The following is a 27,491-nucleotide window of genomic DNA, read 5'->3' as shown; positions in this document are numbered from 1 at the left end:
CCACCCAGAACTCACATATGCCTGCGAAGGCGACAGCATCTGCTGAGTTAATGTGTTTTGCAGCCCTGCTGTGCAGCTGCCTCTCCCCCAACACCCCAGCAGCCAAGCCAAAATCCATCAGGGGCTTCCAGGTTTCATGGGTTGAGGGCGGGGGGGTTGTTTCCGCACAGCAGCGGCGAAGGCAGACACCACGACATCTGGTCTGGCTCAAAACTCTCAGGAGCGAAGGGCCAGGTGTGTGATGCTGCAGGAACACAGGGCTAAATAAATGATGCAACTGCTTCCATGGAGTTTTGGCCCAGACAAGCGTTCAGCTGAATGTCACCAGAGCTGTGGGACAGCTCCTGGCCCAGGGCTTGATCTGGCACGGGGAGATCCTTGGCCCCATAGCAGCACTGAGATTCTGGGAAGGTTTTGGGGTGGTGTTGGGAAGGTTTTGAAGCCTTCAGGACGTGCAGTAGGAGATGTTGTATTTTGGCTATGGTGCTGGATGCCAGAGGGAGCCCAGGCTCTGTGGTGTCCAGTGGTGGCTCGTGTGAGATGTCCACAGGGCTACCGATGGCTTATGGCTCTTCTTGCCACACAGTACGGGAAAAGCAGGGGGCCGAGGAGAGTGGGAGAGCCTCAGGCACAACCCAAACCTTCCCAGGTGACCCTTCCCTGCAGGGGCATCTGGAGAGGGTTCTGTGGGGTGCCACCCCATGGAGGGACAGCCCAACCCTTTTCCGTATGGGTGTTGTGCACGCCGGGACATAACAGGCAGCGCTGCTGGGGGACAGATGGCACCAGGCACCGCACAGATGGCTCCGTCCCAGACAGGCGGCCCCCGGGGGTCTCCAGCGCTGGGCTGGTCCCTGGGGACTCCCTCTGCCGGCCCCCGGCTGGCGACAGTGGCCCGAGGGGGACAGGCACCACCGGCCATAGGCGGTGCGGCACTGCCGGCCCGTGGGAAGGGGACAGACCCGGGCTTGGGGACCTGATGCGCGTCCTGGGGGGCTGCTCCGGCCGGGGGAGCGGTACCGGACCGAGGAGAGTGACGCCGGTTCGGGGGGGAAAGGTGACATCTGCTCAGGCGGTGGTACCCGGCGGAGGGGAGGGTGACACCGGCTGGAGGTGCCATAGCGGGTGGAGGTGACACCGGTCGGGCCGGGGGGTGACACCGGCCCGGGGGCGGTACCGGGGGGGCGGTGCCGCAGGCGGAGCTGTCCAGCACCGGTGTCTGCTGAACGTCAGCAGCGCCGGGACCCGGGGACGGTCCCGCTGCCCCTGCCGGGCACTGCCCACACCCACCCGGGGACGGTCCCGCTGTCCCTGCCGGGCACTGCCCACACCCACCCGGGCGTGCTGCCTGGCGGAGGTGACAAACCCGCCCCGGGCCCCGAGGCTCAGGCAGGAATCCGGGCTGTGAGAGACCAGGGTGGCCACGGGCTCGGGGGGCACGCAGGGCCGTGCGAACCGGGCACCGTGTGGCCGGGATACCCCCGGGAAAGCCTTGGGGCATCGATGCCCCTTGCCCAGCCGGCCCAGCCCCAGATCCTCACCCCGCCCTTGCCCAGAGCCCCGCGCTGCTCCCAGGCTCTGTCCAGCCCCACACCACTCAGCCTCATCCTGCAGCAGAATTTGTGCCGGGCACAGCTCAGTCCGAGCCCAGCTCGGTCTCCTGGCCGTGCCCGCGGGTCGCTGACAGTGGCCGCTTCAGCAGCTCCAGCCCAGAGCTCAGCTTTGCTCAGCGCCGCTTTTATTGCAGTGGATTAAGTGGCTAATGGGATTGCTGCGGAGGAGCTAAGGCAGGGATTAGTGCTGGCCACGGGCTGGGCATCTCTGAAAGTGTTGCAAAAACGTGTGGATGTGGCACCTGGGGACATGGTTAGTGATGGGTATGGCAGTGCTGGGTTAGCAGTTGGACTTGATGATCTTGGAGGACTTTTCCAACCAGACAATTCAGTGATTTCTCTATGATCTCTGCTTGGACAACAGCTGATTTCTGTTCTTCAGTGCCTCCCCTGAGAGCTCCCAGCATGGTGCTGTGGGGAGCAGCCATCCAGGACAGGCAGAGCTGGCTCTGGCTGCCCTCCACTTCTACCCGCCTGTCCATCCACTGCCTGCACCGAGGAGCAGCGCCTGCCTGCACCCAGCCTGGCATTGCCCTCCAGAGGGGTGGAGAGGGGAGCAGTGAGACCTCCCTGGGGAAAGACCCAGCCTGGTGCCCTGGCAACGCGGGTGGTGGCAATGTTCCAGGTGATGACACTGGCTGGTGGGCAGGCCAGGTCCTGGCCGGGGCACGGGGGCTGGAGGCTGGGACTGGCGCCTGAATTGGCAGCTTGTTCTCCTCTGAAGGCCCCTTTCTGCCCTGGCTCCCTCTGTTTCTCTTTGGAAAGTTTTATGTTCTTTGTGTCACAAGGAGCCTTTTTTGTCGCCCTTCCCGAGCGTGCCAGGGAGAAGGCTGTGCTGGAGCATGGCCATCCCTGGTGGCAGCTCAAGGCTGGATGCTGCACAGGGCTGCAGGGAGCAGCCTTTGGCAGCAGCTGTTTCACAGCACCAGGACCTGTCTCTTGGCAGGGGCTCAGGTCCTCATGCCTCTCACACCCTGGGGTTCACCCCTGGGTGCCCCCTCCACCCCCTCCACCCTGACCCATAGAAAGGAAGGGTGCTTTGCAGCCCCTGAGCATCTCTGTGGGGACAGTTGGCACAGTGCTGCAGCCCCTGGTGTTCCCAAGGGTGTCTCAAGGATGATACCAAATTTACAGAGATGTTCTACATCCCAGCACACCCAGGGAAGGATCCATCCTTCTTTTTTCCTATTTATCAGCCTGGTTTCAACTCTCTTACCCCTTCCAGAGGCTGCATCACAGTGGGGAAATGGGCACAGAACAGCAGCAAGATGCCAGCAGAGGCTGAAGTGTTGAACATATTTTCCATCACTCAGTGTCCATGCTCAGACTCCTGCCACATTTATCCTGGGCCAAGGGACAGCATGTCATCCCTGACAGGGATCTAAGCTGTGATCAGAGAGAAACAAATTTTATTTTGCTTATAAAAGTCACCCCAATAATGCTACAAAATAAAGAGCAAAATGCTTGCAGAGCCACTCGCTGTTCTCTTGGAAACATGGGAGCCCTGTGACTGGGCCCCTCCAAGGCACAGTGCTGGAGCCAGGGGCTTCTGCCACTCATTGAACCCCCCCTCAGGGGCAGAGACTGTTCCCAGCTTGGCTCAGGTGATGGATGGCTCCAAAGCAGGTCTGCTTCAGTGCTGGGAATGCTCCAGTGACCCCTCTAGGTCATGGAAATGGGGACATGAAAGGAGCCCAGGTCCCTGTTCATTTCTGGCTGCTAAAATCACACGTGTGAGATGGATTTGGACACGAGGCTGAGCAAGTAGTTCAAGCTCCAGGCACAACAGATGCCTCTTTGAAGGAGGTGCCTTCAGGGATGTGCTGGCTTGTGTCTCTCCTGGGATGAAGGACACAGTTCAGCCAAGGCTTTTCCTTCAGTGTGAACACTCAAAACTGTGTATGGCATCGTCCGAAGGGATCAAATCCCACCTCACCTCTGGGATTAAAAACTGAAGTTCACCTCCAGACCTGAGCACTGGAGGCACCTGGAATGAGTATCCTCTGCTTGGCTGGAGATGAACACCTTAGAAGGCTGCCCAGAAGGCTCCACCCTGATGCTCAGGCACGGCTCTGCTGCCCACAGCAGTGCTGTGGCTGCTCCAGAATATCCACTTGTGCTGAAACATCCCGTGTGTATCTGCTGCTTTCCACTGCCACGGGACCCAGTGATCCCAAGCTGGTACCCAGGGGAGTGATGGGGCCAAAAACTCACCCAGCAGCTGGAAGTCTCCAAATTAAATCAGATGCAAGTTTCCAGGGCTCGTGTTACCCAGAGGGGGAGCAGAAGCCTGTTCCTGAGAGCTGTTCTTGGGCTGAAGGAGAAAGTTGTTTCCTTTTTGAGCTAATTGCAAAGGAGCTGCTTGGTCTATCTGGGTCAAGCCATGACCTGCTTTAGCCAGGCAGAGGCAGCAGGATGCCAGCGTGACACAGCGTGACACAGCGTGACACAGCGTGACACAGCGTGACACAGCACGATGGGGCGCCTGCCCACTCCACTGCCCTCATCACACATGGGGCACGTGCCAGGGACACTCAGTCCTGGGTAGGGCAAAATCAGTCTGGAGGCAAAGGAAGAATTATTTGGGAACAAGGATGGGCTGAACCTTTCCCAGGAATGGTTTTAGTTTGTGGTGGCTGATGCTGGATGTGAAGTGGCTTCTGGGCAAATGAGTAGCTCCTCCTGGAGCTGCTGGGGGAACGGGGACTTGGCACGAGCTCCTTTGGTTTATCCCTGGGTGGGAGACCCCAGCATGAGGGTCCAGCTGGTGTCACAGGGCCCCATCCACATCATCCCTCAGCCATCCCCCAGGAAGCCCGTGGCATCTCTAGAGCAGGGTGAAGCCTGGGGAGGGGTCAACTGTGCTGAGCAAGGCACAGTGGAATCCTTGGAGGCACCTGAGGTGTGTGTGGTGGGAAAAAGACTGCTCCAAGCCTGGCCCCCAGCAGGCATTGGCATCTCCTGAAAAGCCTCAACCCTGTGAGCACAAGAAAAGGATTGATTTTCTTGTGGCCAGCGTGGCAGCTTTGGCTTCTGCTGCAGCTGCAGCATCGCTGGTGGGCTCAGAGGGGGAGAAATGGAAGTTGTGTCCACAAGAGAGAAAACCTGGTTACAGCTCCAATGCCACATGCCCCACAGGGAGCAGGCAGGGCTGGAGAAGTGCAGCAGGCTGGTGGTGCTCAGTGAGTGCTGGGGAAGATAAGGTCATAGCATAAATCTAGATGAAGATTTTGCCTCTGAGTTGGTTGAGGATGACCTTGGATTTTATGGAGTGAGGGGCAAATGATCTCCCTCTGTGTTAGGAGAAAACCCACCAGAACCAGCTGCTGGGACTGGAAGTGTTTGAGTGAGGGATCTTGGGGTGAAATGGGTGACTTGGAACCTATGCTTTCATCCTCCTTGCACCTATGGAAGGAAGGTTCCCTTACCCTTGGAAGTATCCAAGGCCAGGTTGGACACAGCTTGGAACAACCTGGGATAGTGGAAGCTGTCCCTGCCAATGGCACGGGGTTAGAATGAGATGATGATCTGTAAGGTCCCTCCCAGCCCAAAGTGTTCTGTAGTTCTATGAAGGTCAACCTTATTTGTTTGCACAAGGTGTCTTGCAGCTCAAGACTGTGAACTGCTGTCCCCAGGCACAGCACCCTCAGGGCAGAGGCTACCTTACAGAGAGGGGGAAAAAGTGTAGAATTGGGGTTTGTAAATGTGGGTTGTGGGGTGCAGCCTGGGAACAGACAGGGGGACAGAGGGGAGCTGCTCTCTGCTGATATTCACAGCTGGTTTGGGAACATTAAGCCCCCAAAAATGAGCTGGTGTCCAGCTGGGTGCTGAGCCCACGCTCCCAGGAGTGACCTTTGTAGGTGCAGGAAATCCCACTGGCACAGGGACAGCCCTGCCTGCTGCCAGCACAGCCCCCACTCTGGGGTGGTGGTTGCCCCCGAGCTGGATCTGTGTGCCCACGTGGGAGTGGCAGAGTCACCTCCCACAGTGACTTGAGGATGGATCTGTCCCAGAGCCTCCCGTGCCAGCCCCAGCACTGCCTCCACCCACCTCTGCTGTGGCTCAGGACATGACCATGGCGAGCAGAGACAGAGATAGCTCAGCCAGGATGTGGGGAGACAAACATGCCAGTGTTTCAGAGGCTTCAGGGAGAGCAAGCCCAGAGCTGTGTGTGTCAGCTTCCTCTGCCCCTTAATCAAAATTGCCTTGGAAGAAGCTTCGTAGCTCCCTGCTGGCGCTGGAATTGGTGCTGTGATTCCCTGATTTCATCCGCTGCATCAGCCCTTCTCCCCGTGACCCACGGCTCTATGAGCAAATGATCCAGCTCATGTAGGTCTGGAAAAAGGGAATTTCAGTGCTGCCTGTGGCAGGGACATAGTCATCCCAGGGTGGGGAGAATGTGGGGCATGGTTTGGTCTTTGCAGACCCCCTGAAGCCCGGGGGGAGCAGGGCTCAGGGCAGCTCAGGTTGGGGAAGAGGCAAAACAGGATGGTTTGGGACATTTTTGGACTTTGTTCATGTTATACCCTGCGCTGGGAAATGCAGTGAATGCAGGGCTGAGGCTGGGCTGCTGTTCGCACTGGGCTGAAGGAACCATCTCCCTGGACCCCACAGTTTCTTTCCAGCTCTGGAGAAGCTCTTACTCGGCCAGGTGGTTTGAAAGAGGAGGTGTGTGTGGGGGTTTACCTGGAAGGCTGCGTTCCCCAGCCCACCAGGAACAGCCTCAGTGGACTCCAGTATACCCTCAAAGCACTCACTGCACCCACCCAACACTAAACCAACACCAGCTAGAGGAACCCTTACCATGGGTGGCCAGCCTGGAGCTGATGGTCTCCACAGAATGCTCCGGGACCCCAAAAAGCTTCTCCTCCTCAGACATTGACCACAACTCCCCATCTTTCTTGAGATCATTTCTTCCTCTGGAGAAAACCATTTTCTTTGAGTTTTGAGAATTTTTTTTTCCTGAAGAGCTGCAGGCGAGTGGTAGTTGGAGATGGAGCTTTGTTCCATGGCTGGTTTCCTTGCTGAGCTCTGCTCTGCCTGCCTGGGTAAATCCTGTAGGCATGAGGAGTGATGAGCTTCTCCACTCGCTGCAACTGTGCTGACATCCCTGTCACTGGTGGTGGCAAGGATGGCCCTGCTTGTGGGTGTTTTGGGTGGGATGAGACCACATCCTTATCACATGGAGAAAAACACCAAGGCAAGGCGGGGAGACACAGGGCACTGTCTGAGGGATGACATAGAAAGTCACCATGGGACAAGCAAGGTGACAACAAGAGCATGGAGAGATGTGGCAGGTGGCACCATGTGGGGGGACATTGTGGATGAGGAGGGCACTCCAGTGTGGGGGTGGGACTCAGACACCAGTAGATGGGGTCACAGAGCTGGTCTTCCTGCCACTAGAAGGTGCTCCTGGGTGACAGGAGATTGTTTCAGATGACAAGGAGTTGATTCTTAGATGACCAGGAGACGGTTTTAGGTGTCCAGGAGATGGCCTCAGGTGTCTGGGAGATGGTCTTGGTTGATCAGGAGGTGGTTTTGGGGACCAGAAAAAGCTTTGAGTGGCCAAGAGGGCCATCCTGCCTGTGGTGCAGTCCTAACTGGTGAGGGTCTGTGCCCAAATGTCCTTGCTGCAGGGACCTGCTGTAGGGACCTGGGGACACAGGGGTGGGGCTGCACAGGCTCCCTAGGGGAGGACATCATGTAGGCCCTGGTCCTGTGGATCCATGTCAGGGGACATTGTGTGTGTCCTCATTCTGGGGTGTGGGGTGCAGTGAGGATGGGGACATTGAGCACCCATGGCCAGTAGGAACAAAGACCAAGGTCTGGTGCAGCTGAGGGGCTGTGGGTGCCCTCTCTGCGCTGGGCTGTAATGAATTCTCCTCTTTCTCCACAGCCTTGCCAGCAGCTGCCTCACCAGGATGAAGGGGACAGCCAATGTCAACTCCACTGGCCGCAGCCACTACCAGTCTGCCATCCCAGTGCCCCGTGCAATAGCCCATGGCAAACTGCACACCACAGCCCCCCTGAGCACCCCGGGGTCCCCCGTCCTCCACAGGGCTCTGTCCCCTCGGCCAGGGAAGGTGCCAGCCCCCGGTCCCAAGACTCTCAAGCCCAAAGCCACTGGCAAAGCTGCCTGCCATGAACCGGCCGAGGGCAGGGAGGGAAGCCCCAGTGTCCCCGCTCAGGGTGGGCAGAAAGCCGTGTCAAGACCTCTGGTGTCTCCTGGGAAATGGCCAGAGGCAGCAGGCAGTGGGAGGAGAGGGGCAGGCAGGGTGGGGGAGCCCACTGAGTTGTACAAAGCTTCCCTAGCACAGGGCAGGGCTGGGGGGCGGCTGGGAGGGTCCCCTGGGAAGGGCAGTGGAACGGCCACAGCGGGGACAGGGGAGGAGACTCATGGAGGCTCACAGGGGAGGGGCCCTGTGTTTGGGTCAGGGACCATCACTTTCTCCTCAGGGCCCCCACACAGCCACCCCATCACTGCCACTGTGGCACCCTTCCAGTACCGGTGAGTCCCTGGGGATGGGGGTCACGGGGATGGGGGAACATGGGGCTGGGGGTGCCGTGGGATGTGGGGCTGTGGGGGGCATGGCCACAGCCGGAGGCAGGCAGGCCCAGCAGGTGGCCATGGAAAATGCTGGGGTTGAGTCAGGGGGCTCTGTACCAAAAGGAAGGTTCCCACTGGATTTGGGCTGCTGGGGCTCCAAAGTCACCCGTGGGAGCTTGATGTGGGGCAGGGGATGGACTCACTGGGGAATAGGGTGCCCTGGGACCCCTTGCCATGAGACCAGTGTTCCCAGACCAAGGCAGAGCCTATGTTCTCATCTCCTGGGGGTCCCCAGCCAGTTGCCCCTGATCACCCATCCTCACCCCCCTCTGCCCACAGGCTTCAGGAGGACTGGGAGCATGAGAGGGCCACATCCCCGGGTGATGAGTGCTCCGGTCCTGAGAAGGGATCTCATCCTGACCCCAAACCCAGAGGCCTGAGTGAGTCCAGAGGGGTTGGTCAGCAATGGGAGTGTCCTGCTGGGGGGCTACCGTGACAGTGCCAGGGGACAGAGGCTTGTGCTGGAATGGGAGCCAGGGCTGGAGGTCAGTGGGGCATGGGGGAGCCCTCACACTGGAGGTGCCCCAACTCCCCTGGGAAAAGCTCATCTGCAATTCCTGCGTCAGGTGACCTCCGTGGCCATACCCTGGGAGAAGCACAGGGGACTCACCCCTCCTGGGACGGTGCCAGAACATCACCCCGGCTGGCTCCTTTCCCTCCTCTTCCCAGTTTTCCAGCGAGCTCCAGGAATGACCCATTTCCAAGGAGCCGGTGTGGAGGGACCGCTGGCTCCCCACACCCACCACTGGGTCACCCCCTTTCTCGAGGGCTGAATACAAGCTCCTCGCTGCAATGCTGAGGCCACCCCAGTCCCCTCTGGCGCTTGCTTTGGGGAGAGATTTTGGGGAGGCGGGTCCAGGGAGGATGCTGGGGCGGCGGTTGCCAGGGCAGCGGCAGCGGAGGATGGCGGGATGCTCCAGAGACGTGCAGGGAAGGGGAGAAAAGAGAGCCAGGAGCTTCACTGGGTGATTTGAAGGGACAGAAGTCGTTCAGATCCACGGTGGCTCCTGGCAGAGCTCAACTTTGACCTGGGGTCCTAGCACCTCAGTCAGAGAATAATCAGCGCTGAGCCCCGATTTGGAAAGTGCTGAAGCCAGCGGCACCCGGGAGGGTGTTCCAGGAGGAAGCAGGAGGGAGCTAGCGGGGCTGGCATGCGCTCAGCGCAGCTGCCCTGCTCCTCGGGGAGCTTTGGGACAAAGCCGAGCGAGTTCAGCACCGGGGAAGGGGCCGGATCCTTTCCCTCACTCCATGCCGGCCCGCGGCACTTCCCACGGCTCTGCCGGGCCCAGCCAGAGGGAACAGGGGACATTGGGAGACCCCAAGAATCACCTCAGCAGCCCCAAAACGACACAACAGCCGCAGATTTGCCCCCAGCATCGCGCCCTACACCCCGGCAACAGCCCTCTTCCGAGCCCCGAGTGACCTGGGGTGCAGCTTGTGCACCCATCCTGCCCCAGCAGCACCTCTTAGTGCAAATCACCCTTTTTTTGGGGCACCCTTTGCTGTCCCGTCCAGGCGGAGTTATTTTGGGACTTTTCAGCACTACTACGGACTGAACCCGGGATCACCAGCCGGGGGTGGGCGCGCACCACCTCCGCTCCTCCCGTCCTTATCTCGGCAGCAGTGATGGGGTCTAATGCAATATTTCCCGGCGGTTGCCATGGCAGCCCGCGTGAGGTCACCAAATAGACTTAATTCACCCCTCCCAAGGGACGGGTAATTAATGAAAAATGATGATAACCAGATCCCACTCCCCTTCTTCATCTCCCGCCCTTAATTCTCTAGGACCAGTGGCGAGGCCCCGCTGGGTTTGGGGGCCACATTGTCCCTCCCGAGATTCCCGGGGCTACCCTGGACTCTTCCTGCACAATCTGGGGAGAAACGGGGATTTTTCGGTCCCCCCTGGGAATGGGCACGCAGTGTCTGGTGGATGTGGGGTCCGTGGCGGGCGGGACAGGGGTGCTCCAACGCAGGGTGCTGGGGCGTGGGGCCCCCGCGCTGGCTTCATCCACCTCCCACCAGCACCCAGCACGTCCCTGCCTGCGAGGGGCCAGGAGCGGGGCCAGGGGGGCCGTGGTTGCGGGGGCCACGGCCGGCTCCGTGCTCGCCCCTCACCGCCGGGCTCCGCACCGGGCTCCGCACCGGCCCCGCTCCCGCTCGGCCCATCCGCCCCTCAGGCCCCGCCGCGCGCGCCCCCGCCCGGCCCCGCCCCGCCGCGCGCGCCCCCTCCCCTCGCTGCCCTCCGCGGGCGCGCGCCGCGCCCCGCCCCCTGCCCGCGCCAGAGGAGGGCGGGCCCTTTTTGTTCGCCCCTGACATTCCGCTGGTTCGCAGTGTCCTGCCGGCGGCGGAGCGGCGAGGTGGGGCCGTGCCGCTCACCCCCCCTCTCCCCCCAGCCCAACTCCACGCCCGCGCCATCCCCTCCCCGCTCCGCCCCGGCCGGTGGGACGGGCGCTGACGACGCCTCTCCCTCTGTCTCGCCCGGTGTGTCCTCGGTGCCGCAGCAACAGCAGCAGCGCCTGGCGGGTTAAATGGTTGCAGCGCGGGGATGCTGGGGAGCAACCTCAAGAGCCTTCCCGACGTGGAGCTGGGCGAGGAGGAGCGCGGCTTTCGGCGGGGCCCCGACGGCAGCACCGTGATGCCGAAGCGGGCGAAGGCGGCGGCGGCGGCCGCGGGGCCGCGGGGCGCGGAGCTGCGCGTCTTCAAGGCGAGCAGCGCGGAGGGGCGGCTGCCGGCCGGCTCCAACCTGCGCAAGCAGAAGTCGCTCACCAACCTCGCCTTCCTCACGGACGCCGAGAAGAAGCGGCAGCTCTATGAGCCTCGCTGGAGCGACGACATGGCCAAGGCGGCAGCGCCGGGGGCGGCGGCGGCGGGGGGCGGCGGGCGCGGCGGCCCCCGCGGGCGGGACGCGCCCGCCATGTCGCGGAGCCTGTCCCGCTCCGAGCACTCGCTGCTGTCGCCGCGCCCCGCCGGCCCGGCCAAGCCGCCGCCCGCCGGGAAGCCCAGCCGCATCCCCCGCGGGCCCTACGCCGAGGTGAAGCCCCTCAGCAAGGCCCCCGAGGCGGGCGGCGGCGGCAAGTGCGACGACGAGTTGCTGGGCGGGAAGGGTCCGGCGGTGGCGGCGGGCACCGAGGAGAAGCCGTACCTGAAGGTGGACCCCGAGCTGGTGGTGACGGTGCTGGGCGACCTGGAGCAGCTGCTCTTCAGCCAAATGCTGGGTGAGTGCAGCCGGCGCGATCGCCGGGCTCGACGTCGGGGTGGGAATGGCCAGAGGTGGCAGCTGGAGGCATCTGGGCTCCTGACGCTCCGTGGGGACCCGCTGGTGGCGACCTCAGTGTCTTGAAGTGAAGGGAGGCTGAGGGGAAAGGAGTCATGAGACTCCGTGTCCCCAGTTACTTAGAACCACAGTATGGTTTGGGTTGGAAGAGACATCATAGCTCATCCTGTTCCACTCCCTGCCATGGACAAGGACACCTTCCACTAGCCCTGGTTGTTCCCAGCCCTATCCAACCTGGCCTTGGCCACTGCCAGGGATGGAGTAGCCACAGCTTCTCTGGGCAACCTGTGCCAGAGCCTTCCCACCACCACATGGAGAATTTCTTCCCAATATCCGATTTATCCCTGCCCTCTGTCAATGGAAAGCCATTCCCCCTTGTCCTAAAGTCCTGCTCCAGCTCTCCTGGAGCCCCTTTGGGCACTGAAAGGGGCTTTAAGGTCTCCCCAGAGCTGTCTCCAGGCTGAACAGCCCCAGCTCTTCCAGCCTGGCTCGAGAGCAGAGGGGCTGCAGCCCTCAGTGCATCTCCAAGGCATGCTTGAGGGGAAGTACTGTCAGCTGCCTCTTGCCTTGGAGGAAAGGCAATTCCTCCTCACAAGGAGCAGTGGCAGGTGGTGGTGGAGCTTGTCCTCCCCCACGTGTCTTGTTGGCCATCCCTTGTCTCAGCGCCCACCAAATGCGATGGGGGCTGCACAGCTGGGTGCCACAGCTGCTCCCCCACCATCAGCGTGGCTCGCCCTGGGGGTGACCTTGGGAAGCTGCTGGTGGAGATGCTGTGCGAGGGGTTCAGGCTGCTGCTCCATTTTGGGCAGATCCAGAGCTCCACTGAGGTCCGGGTCTCTGGCAGAGGAGGGTCTCCAAGGATGCTGCTGCAGGGTTTGTGTGAGCTGATTCAGGCTGTGGCTGCCTGCATTTGCTATCCCTGTGGGTTTGGTCCCCGAGCTTGCTGTGTGCATTGTGTGCATAGTGGGTTTCCATGAGAACAGCGAGCGCTGCCCAGTGCTGGCTGTGCCCCGGACCTCGGAACCCCCTGCCCCATCGTGGGCCACAGCATTGGGTCTCAGTACAGGTGAGCCCAGCCCTTGCCATTCTCTCGTGCTGCATGCTGATCTCTAGGAACTGTGGCTGCCACGGTAGCGCTCTGTTTCCCACTGACACCCCTGCCTTCCTTGCATCCCACTCAGCAGTGCCTGGGGTTTCAGCTGGGCAATGACTTTGGGGGCTTATGGCTCTGAAGAGCTGTGTTTGGTCTGGCAGACTGGCATGAGAAGGTGGTAAGGGAGTCCTGCACAGCCATCATGGTGCTCAAGCTGGCTGGCTGTAAAGCCCTGGTGCTTGTTCGTGGTGGGGGAGCAGCAGTACAGGCAGGACTGGTGTGTCCAGTCCCTTCAAGCTCCGTGCCTGGGACCTCTTTTTAGGGGGCTAGGAGCTTCTCTGGTGCTTGAGCTGGCTTGAGATGCCTTGTCCTTGCTGTGTGATGAAGAGAAAGGAGAGAGATTTGCCATGGCTGGGGCCTGGGCGAGGTGATTTGGAGATGTGGAACGAGCTGGAGTGTGTGCTGAAGCCAGGCACCTGGAAAGCCACACTCGCCGAGTCCACTTCCCTGCGTACCCTGGCTGCTTCAGGAGCCTTTGGGGTGTCACAGCCCCAGCTCCAGCTAGGCTCTGGCACAGCCAGCTGCCAATGTGTGCTGGCACACAGGCATGGAGCCTCCCAGACCATTGCCCGTGGCCCCCAGCCGGGCCCAGCCAGGGGCAGCAGCAGTGCCCTCCTTGCAGGGTCTGCCCTGATGCTGGGACATCCCAGGGCTCACACGTGGAAGGCCACAGAGTGAGTTGAAGGCCTGGGCAGGCAGACTGTGGGGATGAGCTGGTGGCACGCAGGAGGTCAGCCCGGCTGTGGGCTCTCAGGCTGCCTCGTGGTCCCACAGCTGGATTTACAGACATTCATCCTCAGGCCTAATGCTGTGGCAGCACCAGATACCACAGGAGCAGGGCAGGATTGCAGGAGGATTTGTCACTTACAGGACTAACAGACTGCCACTCACTGATGTTGGGATGCCAGTGTCCCCGCATGATGCTCTGCTTTTAGGTGGGAGTTTCCTCAGCAAGAGAAATCCTTGCAGGTCTGGCCCACATGGGAGTGACTCCGTTTGTGGTACTCTGGAGTACCAGAGATCCCAGACAGGATCTTGTGCACACTCTGAGGAAGATCATGGTTGTGGAAGTGTCTCCAGCAGCTGATCTGGTTTCTGGGTGTTGCCAAACCTTCATCTGCATCAGTCAGGGCTGACTTTGACCTTGGAGGTGTTGAACATCCCTTTGGACTGCACGTAGCATCTGAAGACTTGGTCAGCTGGTCCATGAGGCCCAAACTCTGCCAGATCTGTCCTCTGTGTATTGCCAACAATTTTCCAAGACATACGGACTGGCAGGCCTCCTGCAGGGGGAATCGAGGGCTGTGTCCAGAGTTGGATGGGGAAAGTGTCTGGAGTGGTCAGAGCAGGAGATTCACCCTGCTGAAATTTCCCTTCCCTTCCATGGGGTTGTACTTCCCACATTTGTGGGAGTTGAATCACACCTACTACCCAAGCCAGCCGTGACCTGGCACATCCATGACAGCCTGTGTGGTGGGGATGCCACCAGGAGCCTGGGATGTGGAGAGGAAGGAGCTGTGTGACAATGGTGCTGGCACAACCACAACTTGAATTTGTATAGACACATGCTGAGTCTCTAGACCCCTTTGTTTGCAATCCAGGTGGATGAAGTCTTCCCCAGTGGTGATGGTACCTTCCACAACCTGGCTTCCCCAGGAAAAGGTAGTTCCTGTGGTGGAGATGGACCCAGAAGGAATGGGATCCCAGAAGGGCTGGATTCAGGAGAGTGGGCTTCACACCCTGCTAGGGTTGGTGAGGAGCACCAGGAGAGGGGCTTTCTCCTGGTTGCTACAGGAGATGCTTAGGAGGGAGGGAAGGAAGGAAGGTCTCTGTTGTTTTCATCAGTTCCTTTGGCAAACAGCTCAGCTGTTTGACAATATCTGCTGAAGGACACCCTCTCCAGAGTGGCATGGAAAGAGCCACAAGCTTGGTTTGTGCTGGGAAGAGAGAGAGAGGAAATTGCAGGGACTTCCAGCCTCTGCAGATACTGTTGTTCTTGAACTGCTGACCTGTGTTGAGAAGCCTGTGCAGCTTCTGAGCTCCTGGCACTGCCAGCCACAGTGGCTTCCAGAGAGCTTGTGTGTCTTTAGTCTCCACACCTGAATTGTCATCTCTACCTCATGCTCCTCCTGCCAGAAGCATTCCCAAGCCTCTTGGCCAAAAATACAGTTTATTCAGTCATGGCCAAATGTTGCCTCTCATTCGGTCAGTGCTGCTGCCTCATCTGTTTGATGCCACCGAAGCCTTTGTAGCTGAACCATGTTGAAAGAGCAGCGTGCGCAAGCCAGGAGAGGTCACGGGCATGCAGCAACCACATGTGCTTTGTAGAGGCTATTTCCATCATCCAAATTATACGTTTCACATCAACCAAAGACTGAGGCTTCTCATCAAAACTGCCTGGCAGCTGGGGCTGCTAATTACACCAGTGCCCAACCACAGGATGAAGGGGACGGAGGGCACATGGCCAGCATGGTGGAAGAGCTGGCTGTGTAGAGCTCACCCTGCTCGTGATGGACAGGGCTGATCAGGTGCAAGGGCTTGTTTGTATGGGCTGTGCTTGTGGTGCCCAGTGCAATGGTTGCACTTACCTAGAACTCCCCAGAGCCCCTCTGAGATCCTGCAGCTGCTTTCTACAGCCATTTCTTTGTCCATCTCTTGCTGGATGTGGTGCCTCTTAAGTGGCTGCTAATTCGCATCAACAGATAAGTGGTCAGTGTTGTGTGGGCCAGAACTCAGGTGGACACGCGTGAGATCCCAGTGGAGATGGTGTTCCCAGAAATGCTCTCTGCAGGAGTCTGCAGCCCTGCCAAACTCTTCAGTTGCAGCTGTAACCCATCTCAGTCCTGCAGCCCTCGAGTGGGCCATGCTGCCCTTCCCAGGTGGTCCAGCAGGGATGTCCTTGCTGGGTGGTGTGTAACAACAGGGAGTCGGTAGCCTCATGGTGCCAACACACAGGGAGGGCAGAGCCCAGCTGTGCTCAGGCTGGTGCTGGGTGGGCAGTGGGTGCCAGCAGCCCCTCGGTGCTGGGGAGGAGAGCCAAGGGCTGGAATAGGCAGCTGGGTTCTGTGACAGGTGGGAGCTGCAGGTTGCATCTGACTCTGGTTTAAAAAGTAAACCGCAGTGCTGAAAAGACTGGCATCTGACATGTCCCATGCAGGGCATTCCTAGTGGAGATGGGACCCAAATTACTCCTTTCTGATTGCCATCCTTGCTGGGAAACACATGGGGTGGGATCAAAGGAGCACTTCTACCCCATGGCATTCCTGCCTATGCCCCATGTTGTTCCTACCAGTTTAATTAAGCACTAATGTGCCTGTGGCAGCACTGGGCAGCAGTAGCCAGGATCCCTGGCAGGAGACCATGAGGAGGTCAGAGACCAAGTAGCTCTTCACAGTCATGAGAGCGGATTATTGCCTCGTAAAGTGCTGTGGCTGTCCTGATACCACTAATGATATTCCTCTCTTAAGGTCCCTCTGTGACAGCATCTGTGTGACGAGGTCATTGGGATGGGTATTTATTTCCTTTTGCCTGCAGAGCTGGACTCCTGCTTTTGGGGTAATAGTGAGGAGAAAGGGGAGTGGTACACAGTTGTATTGCTACTTCCAGCTTGCTCTCAGGAGCTCACAGCAAGTAGTAGATGTCTGCTTTCTCCAGATGAGATGGCTGCAGCGACTGGATCTGGAAATGGGATCCAAAGGCCCCAGAGCTTCTACTGAAGCTGTTTGGGATGTGGTCTGTTCCCGGTGATTATGGCAGTGTGGAAAAAAAGCTGAGAAAAAAATAAACCCAGATTTGTCTTTCAGAATTTCCTATGGAAAGGTAGCAGAGCAAACACTTAAAAACAAACATATTTGGGGATGCACTGCTGAAACAAAGTTCTCCCCAAAAAGCCTGAAAATCTCTGCTCAAATGGGGTTTTCACAGTGACTGCCTATATCTCGCTCCCAAATCCGACATGTCTAAAAAGAAAATATATAGAAAAATAAATAGAAAATTATGGAAATTCTGGAAGTGCTATTTGGGATCTGCTGATGGGATATGACCACAGTGAGACCTGGGTGATGCCCCCTCAAGGCTTTACAGTCCCATGGGTGTGACTGCCGAATGCTGCTGGGATGGACCAAACCCACCCATGGCTCCTGCCTGGTTCTGGTGCCTAATGATCAGCGTGCTTCCATGTGGGTGGCACCCAGAATCATTGGCAGTTCTGGGTCCTTCTAGAGAGCATCTTCCATATGCCTCAACTTTGTGTATTTGTCTTGTCATGCTGAGGCATGTATTTCTGTGGCCACAGCATTCCCCTGTCACAAGTCCTCCCACCATCAATTGTCCTGTTGTGCCCATTTAGGTTCCCAGCTCGTTGTCTTCCTGTGCAGCTTCTCGTGGTGCCAGAAGACAATGTTCCTGGTCTCTTCTACCTGCAGATCCCCTGCCCACTCTCACTTGAGTGTCTGAGGACAGCCCTTGGCTGATGCTTGTGCCCATTGCACGGGGTAGGATTTGTTCCAGCTCAGCGCAGAATCAGAGCCTGCACACCTCTGAGGTGTAACCTGTGAGTGATGCCAGTGCCAGCCCGTTTGCCATGGCCAGCATGTGACTCCTGGCTTCCCTGGCTCAGCTGCAGGCGTGACAGGGCGCTCTGCTGTAGGGCTGCAGTCTTGGGATCACGATTGCCTGGCTGTGTACTGCCAGGTGGACCCACTGGCACATCCTCTGAATCAGTCACTTGTCTGGTCCAGAGTGTCTTTTGTGATACTGTGCTTGTGGCTTTTGGTCCGTGCACGTAAAGTCAGTGTCCTGGGGTAATGTGCACATGTGGTGCTTATTGTACTGGTAACCGCAGTATCCTGGGATTTGTGTGTGTGGTGTTCCTGGTACTGGTGACAGTGGTGTCCTGGGCTGTTTCAGTGATGGCTGTGCAGTGAGCTCTGTGTGTGTGGTGTTCCTGGTACTGGTGACAGGGGTGTCCTGGGCTGTGTGTGTGCAGTGTTCCTGGTACTGGTGGCAATGGTGAAGATGCTGAGCCTGGATCAGCTCCCTGGGTGGAGTGGGGATGGCTCCATCCCTCTGTGGTGGGGATGGCTCCATCCCTCTGTGGTGTTTGAGTCCTTGTCGTCTCCAGGCTTCGCACCGTGGCTGTGTCTCATGCAGAGCTGTGGGGACACAGGGGATCAGATAATGGTGCCGTTCTGCCATATCCCCCACCCTGCAAAGTCACGTCCTCCTCCAGGCACACGAAGCAGCTCTCCCAGGGGAGCCAGGGAAGGGGTTGCCAGTTCTCTGGCTGGAAAGCAGTGAGCTTGGGAGGGTAGAGGATGTGTGAGGCTCACAGCTCAGCTGGGAGGCTCGATGTTGCCTCGTGGTGAGGTGGAGGGGCAAAAGGGAGAGCAGGGCTTGCCCACGCTGCTGCATTGCAGCTCGGAGCAGGGAGCTGAGCAGGAGGGGAGCTGGGAAGGCAGGGATGCTGCAGCCGTGAAGCTGGGAAGTCAGGGGATGCTGCATTGCAGAGCTGAGATTAGAAGCTGTGCAAATGGAGATGTGCTTGTGTCAGGGTGGGTGTGACACTGAGGAGTGGTGCCCAGTGCCCACCGATTTGCTGGTCCTTCTAATCCAATTCTTCCACATTTTGTTTCATGCCAGCATTTCTCTCATTCCTTGTGCTGGTATTTGTCTTGTTCAGTTGAGGGCATAATGTATTTTTTATTACTTCAGGAGGAGGACTGAGATTCGTCTCCTACTGAAGGACCTCCTGGAATCCACATAGGAAAGCTGAGCAGAAGCTCAGCACGTTTGGGTGGGACATTTCCTTGCTCCTGGGAGCAGCCATGGGTCGGGAAGGTGGCTCCAGAGCCTTGTGGCCCTGGCAGATATGGCATGTGAGCTCCCTGGAGTGGAGACCTGAGCAGACCTTGGGCACACACGTGCTCCCATGCTGCCCAGTGAAATGCAGGTGTGTCCTGCAGCTGGACATGTGCCTCCACCTCTGTGAACATACGGGCATGCCAGCGTGTTGGGAGCACAGAATTTTCCACCTGGTGTAGGTATCAGTGATTCTTAATCACTCCACATTGCTCTGGTGTTGTGTCAGCCTTGTTGTGTCTCTGCTTAGCTGTCCTGCTCATCCAGAGGTGGGCACTTTGCAGTCCTCCTCTGTACCTGTGAGGGTCTGGCCTCAAGCATCCCCGTGAAATTACAGAAAGGTTTTATGGTAAATCCAGAAATTAGTGTCTAAGATGTAAAGGCAGGGCTTGCTTTGCCTTTCCCCTCAGGCTGGATCTTGCCCAGTGGGTAGGGAGGGGATGGTGAGCTGGCTAGGAGGAACCCAGGAGGTGCTTTTCAAAGGGGAACTGAAATTGAGGGTTTGAGCTGCACTCGAAGCCGCGGTTCCCTGGGCAGGTTGTGAGCCTGACTCGCAGCCACAGGTGACGCACGGGAGGGCCGGGCGCTGTGCCAGCTTGTTGGCTCACCAGCCGGTCGGCTGCCTTTGGCTGTGGGATCACACTCTCTATGCTTGGTGAGCTGGAAGGACGGGATGAGATCCTTGTTGAAGCTGCTGGAGGTTCTGGTTGTTATCATGTAACCCAGAAAAACGGACAGAGTTGTGCTGTGGGTGTTGCAGCCTGTGCTATGTGAACTGGAGGGGAAATTTTAGAACCATAGAATGGTTTGGGTTTAAACCATTAGAGGTCATCTTGCTCCAATCCTGCCATGGGCCAGGACACCTTCCACTAGCCCAGGTTGCTCTAAGTCCCATCAAACGTCACCTTGAACATTTCCAGGGATGGGGCAGCCACAGCTTCTCTGGTCAGCTTGTGACAGGGCCTCACCACCCTCACAGGGAAGAATTTCTTCCTAATCTCTAGTCCATCTCTAGTCTCCATTCAATATAAAACTGTTCCCACTAACTGAAGCATGGCAGATGGGTGGTACCATACCTATAGCATTGGAGAAATGTAGAACCACCTTTATTTCTCATGCCAGCCCTGCTGACTGCCAGCCTGCATGCTTGGTGTCTGGAGGAGCTGCATGTCCCACCTCTGTTCATCTTATGCAGGGTTGTGTCATCAAGAGTGATAAAGCTGGCAGGGAGATCCTGCAACCAGATAAGCTTTTTCAAGAGCACCCAGTCGTGGCCAAATCTAGCCTTTACTGGTTCTTTTGGGAGCCCAGACTGCCTGAAGCTTACACCTCTGCTTTGTCATGGGCCTCAAGCGTCCCTGGCACTGGCTCTGCCCCAGCCTGGCTCTCCCAGTTCCATGAGCTGGCTTGAAGCACGTTTGGAGCTGTGGTGCAGGTACAACTCTGTTTCTGGCTATTTATAGCATGTGAGCTTCCAGCATTGCTGTGCACTGAGAATAACTCACTGAGGAGACACTTCTCAAAATCACACATCCCTCGCCCATGCGCAGCGCCATCGTCTCAGCTTCCCCCACACGTCAGCTTGGGGCCTGTCCTGGTCCTGTGCCAGCCTGGTTTGACACTAAAAGGGGATTACCCAGGTGTTTCTTCTAGCCTGGAGATTCAGCTGGTTAATAATGGCAGAGCTTTGTGGCACAGTCCTTGTCAGAACATCATCAGTTTTTGCAGGGGGTGTGGTGGGGAGCAGTTTGGGCTCTGTAAAACCCACTCAGAGAACAGCCCTTTCACAGCCCAGCGTGTGAGATGCAGGCACTGGCAGGGAGGGATGTACCCGGGGAGGCAGGAACCTGCTCTTCGGGCTGGAACCTGTGATGATGAAACTCATCAGCTGAATGGACCCCTCGGGCTGGAAGTGTTAGGCGCTGCCGGGGTATTTCCAGTTCACTTTATCTCTGGCCTGGTGTTAAATTTCCAAGCTGATGCAAACAAGTGGAAGAACAGATAGTGGCTAATTCCCATTGATCGCTGTGATGCTGGAGCTCCCTGAGGTGAGCTGGGGCTGGCAGAAAACGTGCTGTGGGCTGTTCGATGGGGCCAGCACATCCCTCCCCGGTTGTTTCCCGGTGTGGTGCCGCAGGGGACACGTTGTCAGCCTCGTGGATGCTTGCCCCCACATCCGAGGTTTCTCCCAGCTTTGGTGGTTCAGAGGCCTGAGGCAGCATTGTCTGTGGGTACAGAGTCATGGGCTAACCTGGCAGTGGTGAAATCAGGTAAGGCAGGGTTTTTTTGGCAGGCTCCAAAGGTGGGGGTGCTGCTTTGTGGGAAGGGAGACAACAAAGCTCCCCTCATCTTTAAAAGCAGGGGGAAAGGCATTTGACAGATTCTGGCTGGAACCTGGCACTGTCCAGCTCTGCCAGGGCAGGACCAATGTGGAGCCAAGCGTGCTGAGGCCATCACTGGTGCAGGACTGCTGGCCACTCAGCTGTGACCTCTCAGAGCCACCTTGCATTTAACCTCCAGAACTTCTCTGCACCAAGGCAGTGACAAGGACATGGCTCCAAACTCCCAACAGACAGTGCAGAAGCAGGGGAAATAATGAAGTTCAGCTTCCTCCTGTCTCAGCAGGGAGGACAGACAGATGATATCCTGCAAACTTCTGCTGCCGTGAGCCCAGAGGAGTGTGTGCTGAATCCTGGGGAGCTGGACTCGCACTGCCTCCAAACTGTGCAGGGCTGGAGTTTCTGCAGACTAAAGGGTGGAAGTAAATTGAGTCTGGCTCCGTTGGTGGTTGGCATGGGGCTTTCTGTCCTGCTGGATCAGGGCAGGGCTGCTGGAGGGAAACAGCTGTGGGGAGTCAATGGGGACAGCCCAGGGGCTTTTCTCTGGGGCTCCCCCATCCACTGGGCATGGTGAAAGGTGGCTGCCCTGCACTCCTGCCTCTCTGACCCGAGATTCATTAAAAAATGTAACAAAACCCTTCCAGGGAATTGGAGTCACCCTGCACAGGCCGTGCAATGCACGTCAGGCTGGGCAATGAAGGGAGGACGTGGGGGCAGAGGTGCCAGTTGGCTCCTGGTAGTGGTGGTTTCTTTCCCAAGTAAGTGTACATAGACTCGTTAAAATCTGGGGTTAAACTCTGTCATGGCCTGGAGAACAGTGTGATTGCTGACCAAGGGGAAGTACCAGCATTTGCCTGACTCCAGGCAGGCCTGAGTCTTCTCTGCCTCGGGCTTTACATAGCCTGGAGCTCACAGCTCATCAGTTTAAGGTCCTTTGGTAAATTCCATTTTGATGTCTCACCCAGGGTGGTGTGAGGCTGGATTTATCACTGTCTGGACCTCCTGTCTCCTTCTGTCGGTGGTTGAATGCCTCAAAATCTGCCTGTATCCTGACCCTGTGGGGAAGGGAAGTACCCAGGACCTACCCCAGGCCTCTTGCTCCTCAGCTCTGTGCCAGCAGTGAGGGGCCCTGCCCTACATGGTCCCTCACCTTTCTCCCCAGGGCTCTGCCCTGTGCCCCAGCAGTGCCAGGGATTGTCGTAAGACCAAAGCTGGTGTCCTTCAATGCTCCAAGCTGAGTACAGCAGCCATTTGGGGGCTGATTCACCAACAGACCGAGATCTTCCCTCCTTACAGGCTGCATCATCTGGAGGAGGGCAGACACTCCAGCAGCAGCACCTCCAGCCATCTCATTTCCATTTCCCTGAGCCCTTTTAGCTGTGCTTTTGCTGTGCTGTGCCAAACAGTGTCCCGGGACTGCAGAAGCACTAATATCCATCATCTGGCTGCAGTCTGTAGAGCACTCAGAAATTTGGTGATATTTTCAGTGACGTTTTCCAAGTTGAGCTTATTGGCTCATGGGCATCTGCTCCCAGATGGAGAACATGTGGCTGATTCCTGTGAGGGGAGGGGAATGGCCTCACTCATAAAGCAACATGGGGAATGAGTGAGGGAATCTCATCTTGGAGCCTGTGAGATGCTTTCACGACTGTGCAGAGTAGGGTCTGGAGGTTGGGCTTTTAAAGCTGCTCCTCTGAAAGCACACTCTGCAGTGAGAAGTCATGCATCAGATATTATGGTGGGGAAAGTACAGTAACCTGGAGGTAGGATTTGATCTCAGCTCAGCTGCTGTTTGCACTGCTGGGCACTTCCCACCCTGTTCACTTTCAAAAATGAACAGCAAGTAACTGGTGCAAACAGTCACTGTCTAAAGTTAAAATGGGTGAAACTCTGGGGGTTCCTGCAAACCTCCCTGCCTGGAACTGAGAAATGAGCACTGGCTAAATGTAATAGGACACGAACCCTGAGCTCCAAATCAAAAGTAAATTTACAAAGCAGCTTTTCCTGCCTCATTCTCAGGCGGAGCATGGTAATGTGTTTCCAAGCCCAGCTGCTCTGTGCTGCAGCAGTGACCAGTAGGGCGAAGCTGTGCTCTCTACGCTCTGCTCCCCATTTGTCCATTGCTGCCTTCCGGGGGCAGAGGTGTGGGTTTATTTTGTGGCTGAGATTCTCATTCCCTTTGTGGGAATAAAGCAAATTGTGTTTGGTTGACATTCTCTATACTTCAAAGTCAAATAAAATCTGGGTTGCCAGCTTCTTTTTGTGTTTCAGGAGATGCCTGTTTTCCATCCCAAACCTTCCATGTTTTGCAGCTCAATAGCACATCCCAGACAATGGCTTTAGAAATCAGACGCCTGCATTTTGGACCCACAGTGCTGAGGCAATGCCAAGTGGTGCATGGGGTGCCAGAATTTGTGCACATGGGGAGAGAGAAGGAGGAGGACAAAAAACTTGCTCTGATGGGATGTTTCCACAGAGATCATGGTAATGATCTTCCATTTCCATATAGCTTTTCATCTGCTGGCAGAGTGTGCTCACTCGTAAGCCGATGTTACACACATCCTGTGTGGAGAATGCAGCAGCTGTCCTCAAAAACCATGTTATAAGAGGGAAACTCTGGAACAGCAGAGCGGGATCTGCCTAGGATGAGAGTGATCCCTGAGACTGTAGGGATGCTCAGGGATGCAGGAAGGGATATTAGGAAGAAATTTGTTACTGTAAGTGTGGTCAGGCCTTGGCACAAGTTGCCCGGAGAAGCTGTGGCTGGGCAAGCCTTGGAAGTGTTCAGGGCCAGAGTGGATGGGGCTTTGTGCAACCTGGTCTGGTAGAAGGTGTTAGGTCGAGATGGACTTCAAGGTCCCGCCCAGTCCGAACTGTTCTGTGGTGATTCTGTGTCCCTGCACCACTGGGTACGGGAGTGACCTTGCTGCTGTGCAAACATCATCTTGGTCCTTCTCCAAATCAGCATCTCCTGTGGGATGTGCCTCACATCAGGCAGTGTCCAGCTCAGAGCCGTGCCATGGCCAGACATGAGCTGGCACTTGTCTTTGTGGAGTAAGAGCCCTGTCGTGAGCTGGGAGCAGCAGTTGAGGTTTATGGTCAGTGCTGGAGCAGGCTGCATCCCGCACTGACACCCAGGGTTATCTTCCTGCCTCATCCATCCCTTTTTCCCCGGGTTGACATGGCTAGAGGAGCTGTTAGGCCATGGAGGATCACAGAACTTTGAGGAGGGTCAGTGAGACCATATCTGCTACTGGAGCATGCAGGAGGTTGGTTAATATACAATATTCCCTTGTCCTTCTGAGTACCTCTTTCCAAGAGCAGAGAGGTGAGTCTGGAAGTTCTTCTCCCCTGTGCTGAGATAGGTTTGCAAAAGCTACAGTTTCTTCTGCTTTTTTTTTTTTTTTTCCCCTACTCTCTTTTCCTGCCATGCATTTTTCCCTGGCCTGATGAATTTTTAAACAAAACATGGTGAGGAGAGAACAGGAGAGAGGGGAGAAAACCCAGGAGAGGACACGAGGAAAAAACTCTGTTTTCCAAATCAGAGTGATTGCAAGTCGAAGTGAAAGTTTAGGTGTGTTTTTAATTTGAAAGTTCCAACTAATTTTAAGTCACTTTATTGACAGGAGAAAATACCTTTCCTAATACTCTTTTTAATAAACTCCAGTTTTACAAGTAGAAGTAGTAGTAGTTGGTTGAAAAACACCATGGAATTATGGAAGTAAAAAGCAGCTGCTGTGCTCTGTAATTCCCCCTGGCTGTGCTGGGGGTCAGTGCTCCCTGGTGGTGGGGGACTGAGGCTGGAGGAGTGGGCGAGTAGACTCCCCTGCGGATGTGTCTGGATGCTTGTCCACCTGTTCACAGGGGATTGTGGGGTCGATCACCTGCACATGGTCACTTTACACAGGGCAGAATGTGGACAGATGTAGTTCCTTGCCTGGTGGTGCAGGGCAGTGAGCAGATGTGGGACTTTGGGGGCAATGGGTCAGAATTTGGTCCAAATTGGAGTCTTCCAGCTGAAGAGCTGACTGGTTAGTGCTGGAGAAAGTGGAAGAAGGCAAGAGGGAGCACAAGGATGAAGAGGAGAGGTGGAGGTAGGAGGAGAGGTTGGCTCACCAACCTAAGCATCACCAGGGAGCCCGTCACCAGGAGGGCTTGACCTGCTCCATAAGCCAAGCTCTGACCTGCGAAAGTCATCCAGAGAGTTTGAATTGCCAATGAAGTTGTGAGATATTATGGACACCTTTTTGTGCCATGCCTTGTCCCTCCAGAAATGTCCCTCCACCATGTCCCACTGATGCCAAGGCCAGGGCCCCGCACTGGGACCAGTCACTCTTGCTGCCTCCATCAGGCCGGGCTGGTTTCTCACAACTGTCACTTTGGCAGGTAGATTGAGTGTTGTTAGAAAACCAGCTGGTTGTTGGAAATCCACTGCTGTCACACTGTGCAGAGGAGAGAGGGCTCCTTGCAGATCTCATTGTATTTCAGGCTGGAAAAGAAAAAGAAACACTTTGTGGTAATTTTTTCAATGACTTTCCAATTTTTTTTTCTTGGTAAGCTGTCTGCAATCACTTACAGTGTTCCTGAAGGGATTAATTACTCACTGGAGCTCATTGTGTGTATTTCATATTCTGAACTGTTGGATGTGGTGTGTGCCTTGGATCGAGCGATGGGTCACATGGCATTTCTTTTTCCATCCTTTTTCCCCTATTCTGTTCTATCTGTCAGGCTGCTGGTGTGAACGCTCCCCATTGCTGCTGCGGTGGGTGCTTGGTCAGCGCACCGCACGTGATCCTGATTTCCCTGCTCTGCGCTGCTTTTTCAAGGGAGTGTAGCCAGAATAAGACAAATTGCTTCCTTGTTTGAGTGACTTTTGGCTGATGCTTTACCCCCAAGCTGTAGAGCTGGCTCAGCTTCTCTTGCAGCAGTTGTGGCTCTGGGCTGCACATCGTCAGTGCTTGGACAGGCCCCTGGAGCAAATTTGGGGAGAAGAGCTGAAAGCACATTGCAGAGCTGCTTCCCACGGTGAAGAGGGCTTGTGCTGTGCAGGCAGCCATTGCAGGAGCTGAGATATTCTTAGAGGAGATAAATCCCAGCTGCAGCGCTGCCAGGGACCCCTCTGCGCCATCCTTGAAGCGTGGCATTGCCAGGAGGGTCTGCCTGCGGGACGGTGTGTGCTGGCGCTCTGACAGCTCAGGGAATGGCATTGTTTCGAGCTTGGCTGGGGATCCCAACTGTCCAAGTTGGAGCTGTAACTCCGTGTGGTCTCAGCATGCTTAAAGGGAGCCTGCAGCCTGCAGGGGATGGGGCTTGTCTGTATGTGGGGTCCAGAGGTGAGTGGCTGCTCTCCCATTGTGCCCAGAGACTCATGGCTGCTGTCATCACATGTCACTCAGCCCTTGGTGTTGGCAGGTGCATAGTGAGGGCAGCCACAGGAGCTGCACAGTGGAAAGTCCAGAGGCTCCACTGGAATGCCTCTGATTGGCACTGGTGCCTGTTTGGGAGCATTTTCCACCCTGTTCATCCCAGGTACTGCCAGGCCCCCAGTAAAATTTGGAGTTGTTGGTGGAACAGCAGCTCTTTGCATAGGACAGTAGAGTGTGTCAGCATCCCTTTACTCACTGTAACGCAGGTGGTGGAGGTAAAGCACACTTCCTCCATGCCAGCCCCGGGGGCACCTGCGTAAGGACCCAGTGGTGGCCCCCACAAAGCTTTCTGGTCCCCAGCATGCCCTTCCCTCCTGTGGCACAAATGGATTTCCTGAAGGAGACGGGACCTTCCTTCTCTGCAAATCACCTTTAGTGGGAGAAGCACAACTGCTGCTCAAGAAAACCTTTCCCTGGTGGTGGGGACTGCCCAAGTGCACTTTGAGAGAGGGAGCAGGTCTGGAAGCAGTTGGAGGATGGTGTGGGCCGGCACCAGGAGTGGGGAACCATCAGTGCTAAGAATAAACAGTTTATCTGCGTCCCTCCTCCTGTGAAGGATGCTTGAGGCACTGTGCAGCAATTAACACAAGTTTGTAATAACACTGCTGGTAGATTGGCAGTGCAGCCTTTGGAGCTGGTGTCGGATTTGGCTGAGTATGGATGCAGGAGACTGCTGCTGCTGAGCTTCCCAGCACACACCCAGCATGTCCCTGGCACAGGGATGTATGTGAGGCACTGTTGTGGGGCAGTGGGGTGCTGGGTGTGGAGCCCAGGATGGGGAGAGACGTGGGGCTGGTGCTGCTCCTGGCTCCAGTGGGTTAGGTACCTTTCCCAGGGAAGTTTGGAGGAGCAGGTAACAAGGTCAGCAGAGGTAATGGCAATGTTGGTGGGGAGGGGAGCAACTGAGGGCTGTAGCAGAGCACGAGGCTCTGTACCCCCTGACTGGAGTGAGGGTGGCCCTGGGGAGCTGGCACAGCGGGCAGAGGAGATATTCTGCACTGATCAGAATCACCCCATGCTCTCCACTGAGTTAGCAGGATGCCTCATCCCGCTTCTGGCGGGAGACCTGGGGAATGCAGGAGGTCACTGTGTTGCTGTAAGAGCTATGGCATCCTCTTCAAGCAATCCTTCTGCCATTCACCTTGCACAGTTCCATCTTTGGGAGAGTATAGTGGGTTTGCTTTGGGGTGAACATCACCTGGGCAGCTGATGCTGCAGAC

General features: G+C 56.8%; 1 protein-coding gene across 6 annotated transcripts in view; it reads left to right on the top strand.

Moving 5' to 3' along the window:
- NAV1 (neuron navigator 1) overlaps positions 1 to 27,491 on the top strand; it is a 74,844-nt gene that overhangs the window by 6,404 nt on the left and 40,949 nt on the right. For 5 of the 6 annotated variants that reach the window (XM_072918746.1, XM_072918744.1, XM_072918742.1 and 2 more), the window contains exons 2-4: positions 7,510 to 8,121; positions 8,500 to 8,600; positions 10,722 to 11,435. In XM_072918746.1, the coding sequence (XP_072774847.1) occupies positions 7,535 to 8,121; positions 8,500 to 8,600; positions 10,722 to 11,435 (1,402 nt within the window). In that variant the 5' untranslated portion in view covers positions 7,510 to 7,534. The remainder of the gene's footprint in view (positions 1 to 7,509; positions 8,122 to 8,499; positions 8,601 to 10,721; positions 11,436 to 27,491) is intronic. The other variant, XM_072918747.1, reaches the window with a different exon arrangement.

The sequence above is a fragment of the Taeniopygia guttata genome, chromosome 26, assembly GCF_048771995.1.
Source record: "Taeniopygia guttata chromosome 26, bTaeGut7.mat, whole genome shotgun sequence".
In the NCBI taxonomy this organism is placed as follows: domain Eukaryota; kingdom Metazoa; phylum Chordata; class Aves; order Passeriformes; family Estrildidae; genus Taeniopygia; species Taeniopygia guttata.
This window is presented reverse-complemented; position numbering and strand designations above follow the sequence as displayed.